The sequence below is a fragment of the Vipera berus genome (genome assembly GCF_964194415.1).
Source record: "Vipera berus genome assembly, chromosome: 4".
Taxonomy (NCBI): domain Eukaryota; kingdom Metazoa; phylum Chordata; class Lepidosauria; order Squamata; family Viperidae; genus Vipera; species Vipera berus.
In genome coordinates this window covers 86,216,817-86,235,247 of record NC_138206.1, presented here as the reverse complement: position 1 = coordinate 86,235,247, position 18,431 = coordinate 86,216,817, and the positions used below count along the sequence as shown (strand labels likewise).

The following is an 18,431-nucleotide window of genomic DNA, read 5'->3' as shown; positions in this document are numbered from 1 at the left end:
AACTGTGACTAGGGGGGCCTTCGCCCAGATTCGCCTGGTGCGCCAGTTGCGGCCCTATCTAGACCGTGATGCCTTGCGTACAGTCACTCATGCACTTGTGACCTCTCGGTTAGACTACTGCAACGCTCTCTACATGGGGCTGCCCTTGAGGACCACTCGGAGGCTCCAACTGGTGCAGAATGCAGCCGCGCGAGTTGTGTTGGGGGTCTCCCGATACTCCCATATTACACCTCTGCTCCGTGAGCTGCATTGGCTTCCAGTTGCCTTCTGGGTGAGATTCAAGGTATTGGTATTGACCTACAAAGCCCTACATGGCATGGGTCCGGAGTACCTTAGGGAGCACCTGCGGCTGGCATCAACTTCCCTCCGCCCAGTGCACTCCCACAGAGAGGGCCTCCTCAGGGTGCCGCTGGTCGGAGAATGCCGTCTGGTGGCCCCCAGGGGGAGGGCGTTCTCTCTGGGTGCGCCTTACCTGTGGAACCGTTTACCGGTTGAGCTCCGGATGGCTCCCGACCTTCGCTCCTTCTGACATGATCTAAAAACCTATTTGTTTGAACAAGCCGGCCTGGTCTGATGGGTTTTGGTTTTAATTATTGTTTTAATGTAATTTATTTTCTGAATTTGGGCACTAGGGTTTAATTTGTTTTTAATTTCTGTATTTTGGGTATTTTGGTATTTATGGCCCTGTTCACTGCCCTGAGTCCTTCGGGAGAAGGGCGGTATACAAATCTAATAAAATAAATAAATAAATAAAATAAAGTGAAGCCCGTTTTGCAAAGGGGAAAAGTGAGACCTGGAACCCCCCACGGGGCTTGACACAACCGTTGCCACCAGCTTCCCCGCTTGCCCTCTCGCAGGACCCAGACTGCCAGGAAGGAAACCCCAGATGCGGGGGCAAGCCAGGGAAAGTGTGTGTTTGTGTGTGTGTGTGTGTGTGTGTGTGTGTGTGCGTGCGTGCGTGCGTTCGTGTGAAATCCCTGGCTGCAATTCCTGTGCAAGATTTCCTGCTTGCAAAAGGAAGGGACAAAGAGGGAGGGAAGGAAGGAAGGAAAGAAGAAAGGTAGGGACAATGGGAGGTAAGGAGCGAAGTGACAAAGGGGAGGGAGGGAGGAAGGAAGGAAGAAAGAAAGGAAAGAAGAAAAGTAGGGACAGTGGGAGAAAGGGAGGGAAGGAAGGAAGGGACAAAGACGGAGGGAGGGAAGGAAGAAAGAAAGGAAAGCAAGGTAGGGACAGTGGGAGAGACGAAGGGAAGGAAGGCACCCACCCCAGTCCCACTCCCCTCCACCAGAGACCCGTGGATTCTCCCCACACAGGCACCCTGCAACCTAAGTGATGAGCTGCCCCCCAGCCATTGACTTTGCTTATCAAAAAGTTGATCACATGACCCTGGGACACAGAACGTCATAAGTATGAATCAGTTGCCAAGCCTCCGAATGTAAATCACATAACCCTGGGGATGCTGCAACAGTCATAAGTGTGAAAAATGGTCATGTCACTTTTTTCAGTGCCGTTGCAACTTCAGACAGTCACTAAGCGAATTGTAAGTCGAGGACTACCTGCACTTTATCATTTTTTCCTTTTTTTTGGGTCAAGTTTTTGACACCTTGCTGGGCGACTGGTGGTACTCGGATATTGCCTTATCCTAAAAGTGGTACAATGGGTGAAAAGGTTGAAAAGCCCTGCTCTAATGTACAAACTGCACAAAGCTTTCCACCACTCTTTAGCAGACTGGAGACCCCTCACATGTATCAGCTGGTTATCCTCCAACTCAGGATTATGTTAACCAATGCGTTTTCATTCCTTCTCCGGTCCCCATCATCCAGGGCTACTGGTGGATCAGTAACTATCATCCACAACTCCTCCCTTCGCAGACACATTTCCATCTTCACACACCAGGAGAGGTAGTTTGTCTCATTCAGCCGAGACACTACAAAACCTCCCATTACTCAGACGGAGTCCATGTTGCTTGCTTCCTCTAACAACTCCTAACCACAAACAAACCATGAAGTACAACACCTCTGGCTCTGGGGCAAGCTCTCATTGGGTGTCTCTTCTTTCTGTTGTCGCATGCACAGTCCTATCGCATGCGACAACCAAGGGCAGACACAGCAACAATGGTGGTTTATCTACAATGCTATACAATTATCACTAGGAACAATATACATGCTATGAGCAGAATCCAACAAACAACAAATATAGCAGGAAAGGGAAAAGAAGAAAACTCACTAGCAGAATCTCCCCTTTTTTACACAGGCTCTTAAAGAGACAACAGCCAAAGACCCTGCTGACTCATTCCCATCATTGCATCAGCTGGTCAGCTCTTAAATCATCACCTTGACATGATGTTTTTATGCAACACTTTGTAATAGTATATAGACTAGGTTAGTAACTTCAGTTGCTTTTTGTTGGGTCATGAACAAAATTCCCTGTTAATGATAAGAACAGTGTCAATCACTTTTGGAACATATTGATTATTTATTTATTTATTTATTTATTATATTTTTATACTGCCCTTCTCCCGAAGGACTCAGGGCGGTGTACAGGGCAATAAATATAAAAACGAAATACAAAAGTTAAAAAACAATTAAATATTATGCCCAGATTTAAAACAGTAATTAAAAGACATATTAAAACCCCAACCCTAACCCATCAAACCAGGTCAGATTGCTCGAATAGATAAGTTTTTAGATCACGCCGGAAGGAGCGGAGGTCGGGGGCCATCCGGAGCTCAATTGGCAAGCGGTTCCACAGGTCTGGCGCGCCCACAGAGAACGCCCTCCTTATTACTCTGCTATAAGCATTCTCATAGTCTAGTTCAGGGGTCAGCAACCTGAAACAGTGAAAGAGCCACTCGGAACCGGTTCCCTCACAAAAGGAAAAACTGGGAGCCGCAAAAAATGTGTGCACATGCACGTACATGCGTGCATGCGCAGAACAGGGTTTGACTAAAGAGTGGAGCCAAGGCGAGATATGTACCTACCCTGCATATTTGATTTGATTGGTTGAACTTTTTTAGTCCCACTTTTTTTTGGGGACTGCACATGGCAGAGGACTGGGAGCCGCAGGAGACGGCTGAAAGAGCCACATGCGGCTCCGGAGCCGTGGGTTGCAGACCTGTGGTCTAGTTTAACTAAGTTATGGTACACTATTCTACACAAACTTGTTAAAGTTAAGAAAAGTTAAAACTTTTCTTTCAAGCCAATGTTCTTTTTGCTATCATATTGGTTTATACTGTGAAATACATGGCACCTATTTGAAAATAGCTGTTTTTACACCTTGTACTAGCATGAATATACTGAAGGAATAGGGACCCTCATTTATAACTCATCTGAAGGTTCAGAAATGCACTTACCAGTTGGTTTCATTTTCCTGATACCATGGTGAAAAGAGGACTTCTCCCTAATATAATTGCTCAGGAAGTGCCAAGATAACAGTTTGCTTTCTAAGTGTCTCCAAATCTAGTGCAACAGGGATAAGCTTTCCATTTCACTTGGAAAATAGATTTTTTTTTAATTTTAGAATTTTATTCCACCCTTTTTTATATACAACTCAAGGAGACAAACATATCAATAGTTCTTCCTCCTTTATTTTCTCCACAACAACAAATCTGTGAGTAAAGTTGGGCTGAAAGGGAGTGACTGGCCCAAAGTCACCCAGCTGATTTTTCATCCCTAAGGCAGGATTAAAACTAGAACAAAAACAAACTAGGCTTTGTCTTCCTAGTTATGCAAACTCTTGCTTCAAGTATTTACAATTTAGGAATGTTCTTGACTTGCAGCCTGAGGAAAGGGTTACAGTCTGAGCTCTGAAAGTTCCTTGAAGGTGGCTCAAAAATTTATGGGAATCCCCTTCTGTTTTTTTTAGTACAAACTGGACAATCTGGGTCTTGGGTCATTTTTCCTGTTTAAAAAAATAAAAAATACCTCTAATTAATGGAATGAATATGGGTGGGCAAAAACGCAATGGGAGTGGCAGTGACTTCTGACTTCCTGCCATCTTCCCCATTGACTTTGCATGTAGGAAACTAGCAGGGAGCATTGGAAATGATAATCATGTGACTGTGGCTGATTTTGGCAGCATGCACCATTTCACCCAACTTTTAGTCGTATATAAATGTTGATTGTTTTACATAAGCAGCCAAAGTGTATGAAGGCTTGTAATACCACAAGGGCCAACTTTTTCTTTGGTAGATTAATACTGTTGTTAGGGCAAGTTTTGTGGCTGAGGATTTTTTACAACTGCATTTCCTAATTTATGGCACTTTCAGACTCCTTTTTGTGATTAGTAAATGATTTGCTCATATTCATCTTGCAAAAATGAAAGGATTTTCTTTTTCTCCTCTTCATAACATTAGGGATAAATAGATTTCTGTTTTTAGGTGGCCAGTTGTTGAAATTAAGTGTTGAAATGTAATGGCATCAAATAATATTAAAATAGAATACTACTTAACATTATTTTCATCAATAAATAATCATTAGATATGAAAGAAGTGCTAATGACCTCGTCAAAAACAGCATTAACAAAATCCACAAAGAGTGTCTCCAGAATTTATACAATTAAAGTAATACAAGATTTTAAGAAATTAATTTAAGCTTTCTAAGGTATACTGTCATAATTATCAGTAGCACCGTTTTAAAGAAAATACTGCAGCATTGCAACTATATCTGAATGTTTTGAGCAGGAATGGATTGAAGATTATTTCTTTGTAGAACAATAGACATATAAAAGACATATAAAACAGATCTTATAGCAAGTGTGCCCAGTCCATGACCCATGCCTAGACAGCTAGTAAAGCGGTTTGTTGTTGTTGTTAGCTGCGAAGTCGTGTCCGACCCATCGCGACCCTATGGACAATGTTCCTCCAGGCCTTCCTGTCTTCTACCATCTTCTGAAGTCCATTTAAGCTCACGCCTACTGCTTCAGTGACTCCATCCAGCCACCTCATTCTCTGTCGTCCCCTTCTTCTCTTGCCCTCAACCTTTCCCAGCATTAGGCTCTTCTCCAGTGAGTCCTTCCTTCTCATTAGATGGCCAAAGTATTTGAGCTTTAGCTTCAGGATCTGGCCTTCTAAAGAGCAGTCAGGATTGATCTCCTCTAGGACTGACCGGTTTGATCGCCTTGCAGTCCAAGGAACTCGTAGGAGTCTTCTCCAGCACCATAGTTCAAAGGCCTCAATTCTTTGGCGCTCAGCCTTTCTTATGGTCCAACTTTCACTGCCATACATTGCAACTGGGAAGACCATAGCCTTGACTATACGCACTTTTGTTGACAGGGTGATGTCTCTGCTTTTTAGTGTGCTGTCTAGATTTGCCATGGCTTTCCTCCCCAGGAGCAAGCGTCTTTTAATTTCTTGGCTACAGTCCCCATCTGCAGTGATCTTGGAGCCCAGGAAAACAAAATCTGTCACTACCTCCATTTCTTCCCCATCTATTTGCCAGGAATTGAGAGGGCCAGATGCCATGATCTTGGTTTTCTTAATGTTAAGTTTCAACCCAAGTTTTGCACTCTCCTTCTTCACCCGCAACAAGAGGCTCTTTAGTTCTTCTTCACTTTCTGCCATTAGAGTGGTATCATCTGCGTATCTTAGGTTGTTGATATTTCTTCCAGCAATCTTAATTCCAACTTTTGATTCATCTAGCCCTGCCTTTCTCATGATGTGCTCTGCATATAAGTTAAATAGGCAGGGCGACAGTATACAGCCTTGCCGGACTCCTTTCCCAATTTTGAACCAATCAGTGGTTCCGTGTCCAGTTCTCACTGTTGCTTCTTGACCCGCATATAGGTTTCTCAAGAGACAAATAAGATGGTCTGGTACTCCCATCTCTTTAAGAACTTGCCACAGTTTGTTATGATCCACACAATCAAAGGCTTTAGCATAGTCAATGAAGCAGAAGTAGATGTTTTTCTGGAACTCCCTAGCTTTCTCCATGATCCAGCGTATGTTAGCAATTTGATCTCTAGTTCCTCTGCCTCTTCGAAATCCTGCCTGTACTTCTGGTAGTTCTCGATCCACATACTGCTGAAGTCTAGCTTGTAGGATTTTAAGCATGACTTTACTAGCATGAGAAATGAGTGCAATGGTGCGATAGTTTGAACATTCTTTGGCACTGCCTTTCTTTGGAATTGGAATGTAAACTGATCTTTTCCAATCCTGTGGCCACTGTTGAGTTTTCCAAATTTGCTGGCAAATTGAGTGTAGCACTTTTACTGCACTGTCTTTTAAGATTTTGAATAGCTCAGCTGGAATACTGTCACCTCCACTAGCTTTGTTGTTGCTCAGCTTTTCTAAGGCCCACTTCACTTCACATTCTAGGATGTCTGGCTCGAGGTCAGTGACCACCTCATTGTGATTATCTGGGACGTTAAGCTCATTCTTGTATAGTTCTTCTGTGTAATTTTGCCACCTCTTCTTAATCTCTTCTGCCTCTGTTAGGTCCCTGCCATTTTGGTCCTTTATCATGCCCATTTTTGCATGGAATGTTCCCTTCATCTCTCCAATTTTCTTGAAAAGATCTCTGGTCCTCCCTATTCTATTGTTTTCTTCTATTTCTTTGCACTGTTCATTTAAGAAGGCATTCTTATCTCTTCTAGCTATTCTCTGGAATTCTGCATTCAATTGGGCATATCTATGTTTTTCTCCCTTGCCTTTCGCTTTCCTCCTTTCCTCAGCTATTTGCAAAGCTTCCTCAGACAGCCATTTTGCTTTCTTGCATTTCTTTTTCTTTGGGATGGTTTTGGTTGCTACCTGTTGTACAATGTCGCGAACTTCTGTCCATAGTTCTTCAGGCACTCTGTCTATCAGATCTAATTCCTTAAATCTATTTGTCACCTCTACTGTATATTCAACAGGGATATGATTTAGTTCATACCTGAGTGGCCTAGTGCTTTTCCCTACTTTCTTCAGTTTAAGCCTAAACTTTGCAAGGAGAAGCTCATGGTCTGAGCCACAGTCAGCTCCTGGTCTTGTTTTTACTGACTGTATAGAGCTTCTCCATCTTTGGCTGCAGAGCATATAGTCAATCTGATTTCTGTGTTGACCATCTGGTGATGTCCATGTGTAGAGCCGTCTCTTGGGTTGTTGGAAAAGAGTGTTTGCTATGACCATCGTATTCTCTTGACAAAATTCTATCAGCTTGTGCCCTGCTTCATTTTGTACTCCAAGGCCAAACTTGCCTGTTATTCCAGTTATCTTTTGGCTTCCTACTTTAGCATTCCAATCTCCCATGATGATAAGGACATCATTTTTGGGTGTTAGTTCTATAAGGTGCTGTAGGGCTTCATAGAACCAGTCAATTTCATCCTCTTCAGCACTGGTGGTTGGGGCATAGACTTGGACTACTGTGATATTGAATGGTTTCCCTTGGATTCGAACTGAGATCATTCTGTCATTTTGAGGATTGTATCCCAGTATTGATTTTCCTACTCTTTTATTGACTATGAAGGCTACTCCGTTTCTTCTGAGGGATTCTTGCCCGCAGTAGTATACCTGATGGTCATCTGAATTAAATTCACCCATTCCTGTCCATTTTAGTTCGCTGATACCTAAGATGTCGATGTTCAGTCTTGTCATCTCTTGTTTGACCACGTCCAGCTTTCCTTGATTCATGGATCTTACATTCCAGGTTCCTATGGAGAAAAAATCTTTACAGCATCGGACTTTCCTTTCACCACCAGACACATCCACAGCTGAGCGTCCTTTCGGCTTTGGCCCAGTCGCTTCATTCTTTCTGGCGCTACTAGTACTAGCCCTCTGCTCTTCCCCAGTAGCATATTGGACGCCTTCCGACCTGAGGGGCTCATCTTCCAGCGTCATATCGTTTTGCCTTTTGGTACTGTCCATAGGGTTTTCATGGCAAAGATACTGGAGTGGGTTGCCATTTCCTTCTCCAGTGGATCACGTTTTGTCAGAACTCTCAGCTATGACCTGTCCGTCTTGGGTGGCCCTGCACGGCATAGCTCATAGCTTCATTGAATTACGCAAGCCCCTTCGCCACGACAAGGCAGTAATCCATGAAGGGGAGTAAAGCGGCCTCACGATAATAATATACAAAATAAAGGAAGTTTGTTATTTATATACATTAAATATATATTTTGCATGCGGCTCAAGACAATTATTCTTCACCCAATGCAGCCCAGGCAAGTCAAAAGGTTAGACCACCATGCAACTCAGGGAATCAGAAAAAATAGTATAAGCTTCCTGCTGAAATATGGAGAAGCATAACAATTTCTATAGCCATCATATTTAGATATTGTCTATGTGATACTTTGGCCATTTGAACCTTTCAATATAAACATTGAATTGATGTTTGCTTTTGTGTATTTTGCTGTGTAATAAAAAGGTATTTGAATAAACAGGTTTTGATACCATTTAAAGTATTGCTAATATATATTTTTCATTTCTTATTTGTTATACTCCAGTTTGTTTGAGCAATATGCACAGGAAATCTTCCAATAACAAAATATATCATACTGTTACCCAATGCCTTCTTTTTTTCATTACAAAACACTTTTTAGGAGCAATGCTTTAACAAAAGAAAAGAATGAGGAAAACAAATCTTAGTGCTTTTTATATAGCTGCTTTTCCCTGCAAAATGCCATCCCTCGACTTTCCCGTCCCTCTCTTATTTGGGATTCAGTTATTTTGCAGAAGGGAAATGCAGCTGATGAGAGTTTTAGAAAGAAGGAAGTGGCAAAGAAGGGAAAAGCCACACTCAATTCCGCTTTTTTTTTTTATGCAGAGCACTTTCAGTTACCACGTGTGACTGCAGTGTTTCATAGAATTTGGCCTTTGGGAGAATCATCTGTGTTGTTATATCCACTGTAATAAGTTCTGATTTTATCTAAAATCAGATAATCAGCCTGGATTAAAAATTTATAATCCAGGATTGAGTCAATTCAGTAGCAGTTGCTATAGGAAGGGCAAATTTATTATATATTTATCAGCTATGGTGGGGACCTTCTGATCAATTTGTACCATTTTATTCTGCATGCTTATAAGCAGCATAGTATAGGTGTTAGGACAACCTGTATATAACATAAACTATAAAGTTTGCATTAGGGCAAGATTATAACACATTTTATAAAGCTTGCACGGAAACTGCAGTGAGTTAATCCATATACATAGTAGGGAAGCTCCTTTAGTTCAATGTACTTGACCTCAGCATGGAATTCAACCCTATTCTGGCTGGGGAATTCTGGGAGCTTTAGCTGAATTATCCTAGGAGAAGTTCATTTAAAGTCAGGATGCAAATTATAAAAAAATGTTTTCTTGGATAAAACTTGAGGTGGCACCTTTAGGTTTTTCTTTTAGAAAGAAAAAGGTATCACTTCCTCTGTAGATTGCGTTGTTGAAAGCTTTGTGTAGATTTAAAGGTTAAGAAGTTTCCTTCAAAGGGCATTTATATATTTATTTGCTTGTATCCCATCTTTATTACTTTTACAAATAACTCAAGGTGGTGAACATAACCAACTCACATTCCTCCTATTTTTTCCACAACAACAACCCTGTGAGAGTGGTTGAGGTGGGATTTGAATTCACAGTCTCCCTTTTTCTAGCCTGGTGCCTTAACAACTAGATCAAACTGGCTGTCTATTTGGTGTTGGCAACAGACTATGACATTTGTTCAGATATATTCCACATGATACCCTAGAAGATGGATAAAACTTTGTAGTTTAAAAAGTTGTGTTTGTTGTGAGCAATATAGGTTTCAGTTAAATGATAGGGAAGAATGATATTCAGTAGGATTGTATCTTGATTCTGTGCAACAAATAAGTCTCTGTTTTATACATAATTCCCTGGAGGTGGCAATTTTCATTTTGATTTAATATAATAAAAAAATCACAATGTGTCAAAATGCAGATTTCTTTTTAGTTATAAAAATGTGATATTCCTGTTTATATAATTGGGACGTTTATGAGAGTTCGGACTTAGATTGGATTTTTGTGCTTGTGTAGTTTTAATCATCATTAAGGCCATGCATACACAAGATCTTTTTGTGTGTGTGTTGATAAATTTTACAAACAGCTGTTGTATTAAGTCTATACCCTTGCCATTTGAAAGTGTGTGGTTTCAAATATTTTGCAAACAGGAAATAAACTGCTTCTTTGTAGTGAAAATCTCCCAGCTGTGCTAGTTTTGATTATTTTTTTTAATGGGGGAAGAATTACCGTAGAAAGCCTTATTGCTGATTATTATCAATTTGATTCTGCTGAATTTCTTTTATTATGGGCTGCAAATTTGGCCCATTTTTTTCAAATATGGCAGAAAATATTTGCACAAATCACTTGTCTGTAGTTTTCTATACCCTCTTTTCCAGTGCATTTGTTTTCATGCATCATCTGCTTCACAAATACATTTTTTAAATAGGACAATATATTTTTGTATGTACTTCCCCTTGGGTATGCTCTTCTAGATGTAATTTGAGATGGGAATCTTGCAAATCACTGAACCAAACTTTTCAAAATTCTGAGAGACCTGGTTTCTCATCTTTCCTTGCAGCTAACTTCCAAATTTTTAGAAATGAAATGGCAAATCTGGATGCTAATACAGTGTGCAACTGAAACGGATTATATGCCCAAAATTGCAGTAGCAATTTTATATTATTATTTATCCAATATATTTTTAATTAATACATATGCCATAACCATCTTGTTCTGCAAGATGCCTTGTTCCTCCCAAGGCAATGGCTATGAAAACTCCTGCCACAAAACTTGTTCAGTGAAGTTGCTGCTAAGACTTCCAGAAGTAACATTTTTGGAAACATAGACGTTCTGACTTGTAATTAAATTTTAAATTCCTTTTCTATTGCAGAACATCTTGGTCTAAAGATAACTTTTTATTTCCATTAAAATTCATTAATTTGATCAAATATTTATTGACTAGTAGGGATACTTTTAAATAATAACAGTGAGGTATTGAATGAGATGCTTTGGACTTTGTTTTGATCAGACCAATTCTGCAAGTAGTTAAACAATGACCAGACAGTCTCTTTGCTTGTATTTCAGATTTTTTGTAAAAGCATCAGAAAAATTGACAGCCAGATTGATGTGGTATCTGTGGAAAATGAATTAAACCAACATGACCAAGGCTCATTTCTCATTCTGCAATTATCATTCTCATTCTGCTAAATTGGCTCTAGTTATCCTGTGATTTTTCAGCTTTTCCTTGACAAATCAGAAAGGTAACCTTTTAATTTATTATCATAGCTTGGCATTGCTAAGGGATAAGGCACTTTCTACCAAGCATCTATAATACGCATGTTGAACTGGTTTTGATTCAAACTAGGATTCCAATCTAGTGTTGCAAATGTCCAAAAAAATTTATTGACCCTTCCATTTCTAGCAGAAAGAAGGCCTTGTAGATTGTATGGCTTTGTTTTTTTTTCTCTTTGAAAGCTTTTTTATTACAGCAGTGGGTTATGTTTCTGTATTTTTTTAAGTACAGAATATAGCAGTTTTAATAAAAGCTATTGCAACGTAATATTTTAGAGTACTGAAAGCCATGGAAAATGAAAGATCAGGCTGTCAAAACTCTGAAGTGGTACGGTTTACTGCAGCAGTTTTTAAAGAAAGACTAAAGATCTTTGGAAGATTATCAAAAGTTTCTAAATGAAAAAAACCATTATATCCTATCAGTTTTCCTGAGGGATTTGCAAATTATGAGCATTGAGCCAGCATAGGTGAATATGCCTTTTAGTGATCATTTCAAGTATTCAGGGAATCAAGGTGAAACCCAACATGCTTATTTAAAATTACATGTATGTTGGAGATATGAAAGATCTCCATGTTTTTCTACTATTGTATGGTAGAATAACAGAGTTTAGAGTTGCTGAAAAAAGAATTTACATCAGAGCAAAGTTTAAAAATCCATTGCTTCCTATTTTAAAATATCTACTTTGTTAGCTTTCTATAGCCTTTCCTGTTTGTTTTGTTCCTCTTGTGGTCAAAATGAAATGGATGTTAAAAATTGATGCTGCCTGAAAGGTTCAAGAAATAAACTGAAGAAAGGAGTAGAATATTTTAAATCAAGCTTGGACCTAGGATCTGATTTATTTTTCTATGTGAAGGGTTTTAGCACCAGGATGAAACAAGAAAATATTATTATATGTTGTTGCAATTGTAATTTATTTTGAATGCCTTCTTTGTTAAGAGTTTGACTCCTTTCTTTCAATTTTTATTATGATTATTTTAATATGATTTTGTTTTCTATTTTGATATATAAAATGGGTTTTCTTTGTACTATTTGTTAGCTGGGCACAGTTATTTGTTTAAAATAGGTGGCCATATAATATTTTAAAAAATAAAATAAGGTTAAATTCCCACTTGCAGCCAGAGTGGGAGACCTCTAGTGGAAGATAAAAGAAAAATTGTTAAAAGAATTAAAGATCTAATAACACAACAATCTGTCACTGCAGAATAATATTACAAGTCAGTATAGCATTATATGAAGAGATATGTGAATATAATTATGTAATATGGGCAATATTAATTTGTATTAGGTACTTTTATTAAGTATCTGTCCGATACATTTTATAAAGCATAATTTTATTTAACTTTAAAAATATTAGCAGCTAATATTTATTTATAAACATTAATTATTTATCATTCTTTATGTAATCAAATACAACAATATTACTATTGCATAAAAGACTATAAAAGAAGAAAACTAATGTATTATATACAAACATATAAATAGTGAGGAAAAAAGAGGAAAACAATCATATACTAAACCATCAAGGAGAAAAAAGAAAAAGAAAAATTACATCTCCCCTGGAAAAAAGCAAAACAAAACATAAAATTAACGAGAATAGAAACCTCATGTCTAAATTATATTTTAATTCTAATTCTTTATATAAAAAAGCACTTAGAGAAAAAGGTTATATCAGTCAATTAAAATTATATCACTTGCTTTAGTTTCAACATTATGACTCAGTTTTTAAAATACTAAGTTAAACCTAGTCTGTACAGCACTTTCCTCCCCTTCTGTTCAGATCCATGTTCAGCTTAGTTAAGTTGATTTACCTTGTCTGGATTTGGCTCCTGAGGAGGATTGGTCCTTGGTCCTTGGATAGGAATTGACCTTAAAAGACCAGGACTATGGGCTAAACTAGGAAGTCAAAAAGAGCATGCTGGAAGGCAGTGGCAAACCAATTTTTCCATTACTGTCCATGTGGCTATGAAATCCAAAGGACCCAGTGTGACTTAAAAGAAACTCAACTTTTGCTGTAACTGACGAAACAGTGTTGCCATGCAGATGTTGAATAAATTCATGTTTTATTTTATAAATTGTTGTCTGTTTTATATTAACTTGAAGAAAGGATTGTGAGTAACTTGATTTCACCTATGACCTTCTGTGTCTACTCACAATGTTACCAGAAAAATTAAAAGTATTTGAAATAACTATCACTGTGGTCCTAGTAAGGTTAGAAATTTCAAAAGATTTGAATCAGCTATCTACAACCTGTGAGTTTTTCCGATATCTCAGATTATCTTTAGAAATGTAGAATAATATTATCCTAAATCCGTGCCACTCATTTTGATGCTGGTGGGCATGATGGGAATTGTTGCTTGGTTGATTTAACAAGCTGAATCCCTTAAAACAGGACAGTGTTTTTCTGTCCTTGCTGAAGGAAACCTCTGCTCTTCCTATGCATGCTACTTTCTGAACATTCCCCTTGGGGCCAATTACTAAACATTAGTGTGCCAGGATGGCATCTTAGTTTGCTAGAAAAATAACCAAAAAAATCAAAATAATTCCAAAGAAGAGAGTTGTATTTTTGAAGAAAAGGTTTCTTTTTACTGTAAGGGATTGATATCCTTGCATTAAAAGGCTATATATTGTCTAACCAAGGAGACCAGCATGCTTGGGACACAGAGTCTCTTCACAAGCTGAAAGATTATACAACTGAGGTGGAAAGGTGAGGGGCGAAATATGTATATGCCACCCCGTCTGAGGGTATTATTTAGCTTTGGGGTGGGACATACTGAATTTTTTCATCTTTCTTTGTTTGTGTATGAGTATGTGAGAAAGTGTGAGTGAAACTTGCTAATTTGAGCAAGAGATAATGTGGATACAAGAGATAGTTTTGCTAGTCAGACAATATGTGTGTCACAAAAGCCTTGCTTGCTTCCACTAAAAAATGAATGTAGGAGCACCCTATCTGAGTAAAGCTTTAAATAAAGGACAAATTAGTCAGAAAAAATTCTTGTTTGACAAGGGCTTTTTCAATGTTTTAAGCAAAGCTTCAGTAGCACTCCTATATATGGTATATGGTGGGGATCAGGAAAAAAAAAGACAAATATTTAAAAAGTTCCCAAAATAGCATAGGCTTGGGAATAAAGAGTATGTTGTTTATTTCAACACTCATTGGCAATGCTCAGAAGGTGCCCCAGAGGGGAATAAAAAGGAGAGATTGGCCCTAAAACTGGGGTAAAAAAAGAAGGGAGGGGTTCTAAAGTGCCAGTTAAAAATATTTTGAAATAATGTTCCTTTATCAAGAGGGTTGTAAAAATAAATTAATACAGAAAAATCCACCAGTAAATATGCAGCACATATGAAAAACACATGTGTTACCAATCTTACATTCAGACTTAAAAATTAATATGAAAGCAAATTTTAAGTTGCTTTTTATATTATTATTATTATTTTATTCCATTTATATCCCGCCCTTCTCTGAAGACTCAGGGCGGCTCTTCTAGTTTGGAAGAAATCCATAGAATCATGTGTTAGAGAGAAAGAACATAGTAGCTGTATCTACAAAGAACTATAAGCCAAACTTCTTCTGTCATGTTCACAAATACTGTACAATCGTATAAAGAGCATTTACTAATCTCTTTGGATGGAATTTACCCAAGCCGCATAGAATCTGTCATCTAAACTAAGCAGGCAGACTTAGTTAGAACAGAAGACATATAGCTCTTCTCACAGCAAGTAAAATAAAATGGGATCAAAAGGGCTGTATATATGACCACATGACTTTGTGAAAATAAATGATAAACCAGTATCTTCAGACTTCTGAAGTTTATTTTTCTTGTATGAACAAAGCCAGACTATTTCTATTAAAGGTTTTCAAATCACAGTATCTTTTTACTACGATGTCTCCCCAAAAATCTAAAAATACCCCAATAGCTTATTTGAAATGCCGTAGCCAAGACAGTATGTGTTGACGCCTAGAATGAATAAGAGGGATGAATAAGAAAAACATAATCGGCCAGGCAGTACTGATTTTCCTAAGGATTCTTTTTATAGCTTTAATTAACTTGAGTTTAAGAATCAATTGTATATATATGGATTCCCAAAGCAAGCATTAATTTCTGAAACTAGATAGATGATTTTATATATAACACACAACACACACACACAGACACACACAGTGCCAGACGTCATGGTAATAGACAAGGGCCAGGAGACAGCAGTGGTGCCAAGTGAAAGCAACATCAGGAAGGAGGAGTATAAAAAGCTGCAGAAATATCAGGGCCTAGAGAAACTAGAGAGAAAGTGGTCCCAGTGGCAGTAGGATCACTTGGAGCTGTGACTCTTAAAATGGGAGAATGACTCCAATAGATCCCAGGAACAACATCGAAGCTTTCTGTCCAGAAAAGCGCAGTGCTAGGAACAGCTAAGATACTTTGCAGAACCCTCAAGCTCCTTAGAATAGCAAACTTCATGACTATAGTTTTCATCCAACTTGAGGATGGGTGGATAGCATAAATTGGCAGTGAAGGAAGACCCTGTGGAACAGAGATGTCATTGTTTTAACTCTGTTGGTGCTCATAGTGAATGCTACATATCAACTGTTGCAGATATACTGTTTGGTCTCTTTGCTAATTTTGAGAAGATAAATAGGTTGGATCCAGCTAAGATAGAGATAGAAGGGACCATTAGGAAGTCCTATACTGGATGGTCAAAACAAGAAGGCAATAGCAACTAATTCTCATTGTTTCCAAGAAAACTACATGGTTGTGTCCATGACACCAGCAGGAGTCAAGATAGATTTGAAAAGAGAGTTTATTTTTGCACTACCAACAATGAATAAATGTTGTTTTTGAAAAGGACAGCATTATATATTGTAAACTAATGTACTGTATATAATTTCTTTAACAATATCTATGTACCTTCCAAATTTAAATGATTCTGGGCTGTATAAATAATATCACAAACCTTTGCAACAAAATCATAACCACATCAATTAAAATGATGCCCACATTCCTCACTAAAGAACAAAGACTGCTGAAACAAAAATGTTTTTAGTACCTTAAAGCCAAGAGGGTTAGATCCGAATGTCCCTCAGATGCAGTATGTTCCTTACAGACGGCGCTATTACAGAGAAGGTCTCTCAGCCTTCCCACCCACTTTCATTCCCTAGCTAGGATAAACAAGTTCATGTTCATCATGGCAGTCCCTAATATGTCCTACTGCAACAACATATAAAACTTTATAGATAATATCCAGACTTTGAAATGGGCGAGGAAGCCTGCAGTTAATCAGTTTTCTATAACAGATTTGGGTTTCCTAAATGCAGGTTGTCACTTAATTGTAATAATGTGGTGCCAAGTGAAGTAGGCGGGAGGGCTGAAAGGGATGTCTGCGTAAAGAACTTAAATTTACATTGGCATATTCCCTCACTATTCTCATTTATAGTGAAGATCCTTAATTCCAATAAAATTGGATGTGGAAATTTTAAAAAAAAGTTTTTCAGAATTTTCAGAATATTAGAGCTTTTAAATTTTTGGCTACATCTGCCAACAATCTAAAAAGTGCATAATTGCAATTATGCAGATTGCTTTTGTAAAATTAATATTTTTCTCTTAAACTAATTCAGTTAGGATATGATTTCCATAAACTTTAGTTCATAACTTGCATAATGTAGTTAGTTGCTTTCTTTCGGTTCTAAAATACATTTAGAGTAAAGTTGGTAAATTCTAAACATAAGACTGCTGATCACATCCATCTGAAACCAAAACACCTGCAAGTAGGTGCCAATAGGTTAAAGATTTTTTAAAAGTTCAAAGAGAAATGTGGATTTTAAAATCAATATCCACTTTGCATGCTTTATTAAATAACTAAATATGGACTTTTTTCAGATGGGAAAATAAATTGGCCTTTAACAAATGCAATACTATGCTCACATCGAAGAGGATAATAGCCCTCCTGTAAGTATGACATACATAAATATGGCGTACAAAGTTGCATATACTATAAGAAACAGCATGCTCTGAAACTGTGGAAAATTTTATTTATGAACCATATCAAATCACATAATATTGATAGGCGTTAATATTCAGAACTCCAGTTGTTGTGGAGGATTTTGTTTGCTTGCTTTAACATTTTGAGTTGAAATCGTACTGCAAGTGTTATTCTTCCAGCTGTCACAGACTCATAGATGAAAAGCAAAGCCATGGAGACATTACACACAATTTTGAATCAGCTTAGTTCTGGCATCAAAATAAAATGCAACTTATGATTGGGAAAGCAAGATAATTTTGTGTGTTTTCCTTTTTTCCTCCTGTGATCACTTTCATTTTAGATTGGTCTCAGTTTGTCATGGCACCTAAATTCAGATTGGTTAGTCTTACCTTTAGTTGCAAAAATAGATCAATTTTAAGTTATTTTGGATTCCTGTCACAGAGCTCAGTTGGCTCAATATATGACTAAGGTATTTATGTTTGTGATATAGCAACTTTGAGGTTCATGTTTTATTTGTCATGTTTGCTTTCTTATTGACTTAAAAATAGCTACTAATTGGATACTGTTAACGTCACCAATAAAGTGTTAATGTTATCTTTAATTATTTAATTCATTGATAAAATGAGTATTAAAATGATTGTCGTGTGAAATCAAATTTCAACTGGGCTTTTCTTTTTTAATTTTAGCATGCTAACATCATAAGGGCTGCAAAAAGACCAAATCCCTGTTCCCTTTGAATGCTTCAAGCAGTTTAAAGAAGTGGCTTCCTCATGACAACATGTCAGCGAAAGATCTCAGCCCTCGACATAGTTCAAAATCCCGTGTTGTGCAGCGGGCCTCCACTGTTGATGTTGCCTCTGACATGTCAGGTTTATCTTTGACAGGTGATTATCTGTTCCCCACCTCTGCTTTTCCAGTATTAATTATTAAGATTCTGTCTTAGGCCCAATACTCTTCAATATCTTCATCAATGATTTAGATGAGGGGATAGAAGGGGAACTCATCAAATATGCAGACGACACCAAGCTGGCAGGAATAGCCAACGCTCCAGAAGGTAAGGTTAAGATACGGAAGGATTTTGAGAGACTTGAACATTGGGCCCTATCTAACAAAATGAATGTCAGGGTTCCAACTAACGATCCCAAACAAAACAGAACTCTGGGGCGTGAAGTTTCCTCAAAGAACATGTGTATTGGATATATTATATCGGCACATTTAAAAGTGAAACCAACTCTAAATATTTCTT

The 18,431-nt window shown here is 38.0% G+C and overlaps 1 protein-coding gene across 6 annotated transcripts in view; it reads left to right on the top strand.

Moving 5' to 3' along the window:
• Positions 1 to 18,431, top strand: part of INPP4A (inositol polyphosphate-4-phosphatase type I A) — a 146,699-nt gene that overhangs the window by 43,059 nt on the left and 85,209 nt on the right. For 5 of the 6 annotated variants that reach the window (XM_081326593.1, XM_081326594.1, XM_081326596.1 and 2 more), the window contains exons 2-3: positions 11,005 to 11,180; positions 17,872 to 18,069. In XM_081326593.1, coding sequence (XP_081182719.1) covers positions 17,964 to 18,069 — 106 coding nt within the window. In that variant the 5' untranslated portion in view covers positions 11,005 to 11,180; positions 17,872 to 17,963. Of the gene's footprint in view, positions 1 to 11,004; positions 11,181 to 17,082; positions 17,152 to 17,871; positions 18,070 to 18,431 lie in introns of all 6 variants that reach the window. The other variant, XM_081326592.1, reaches the window with a different exon arrangement.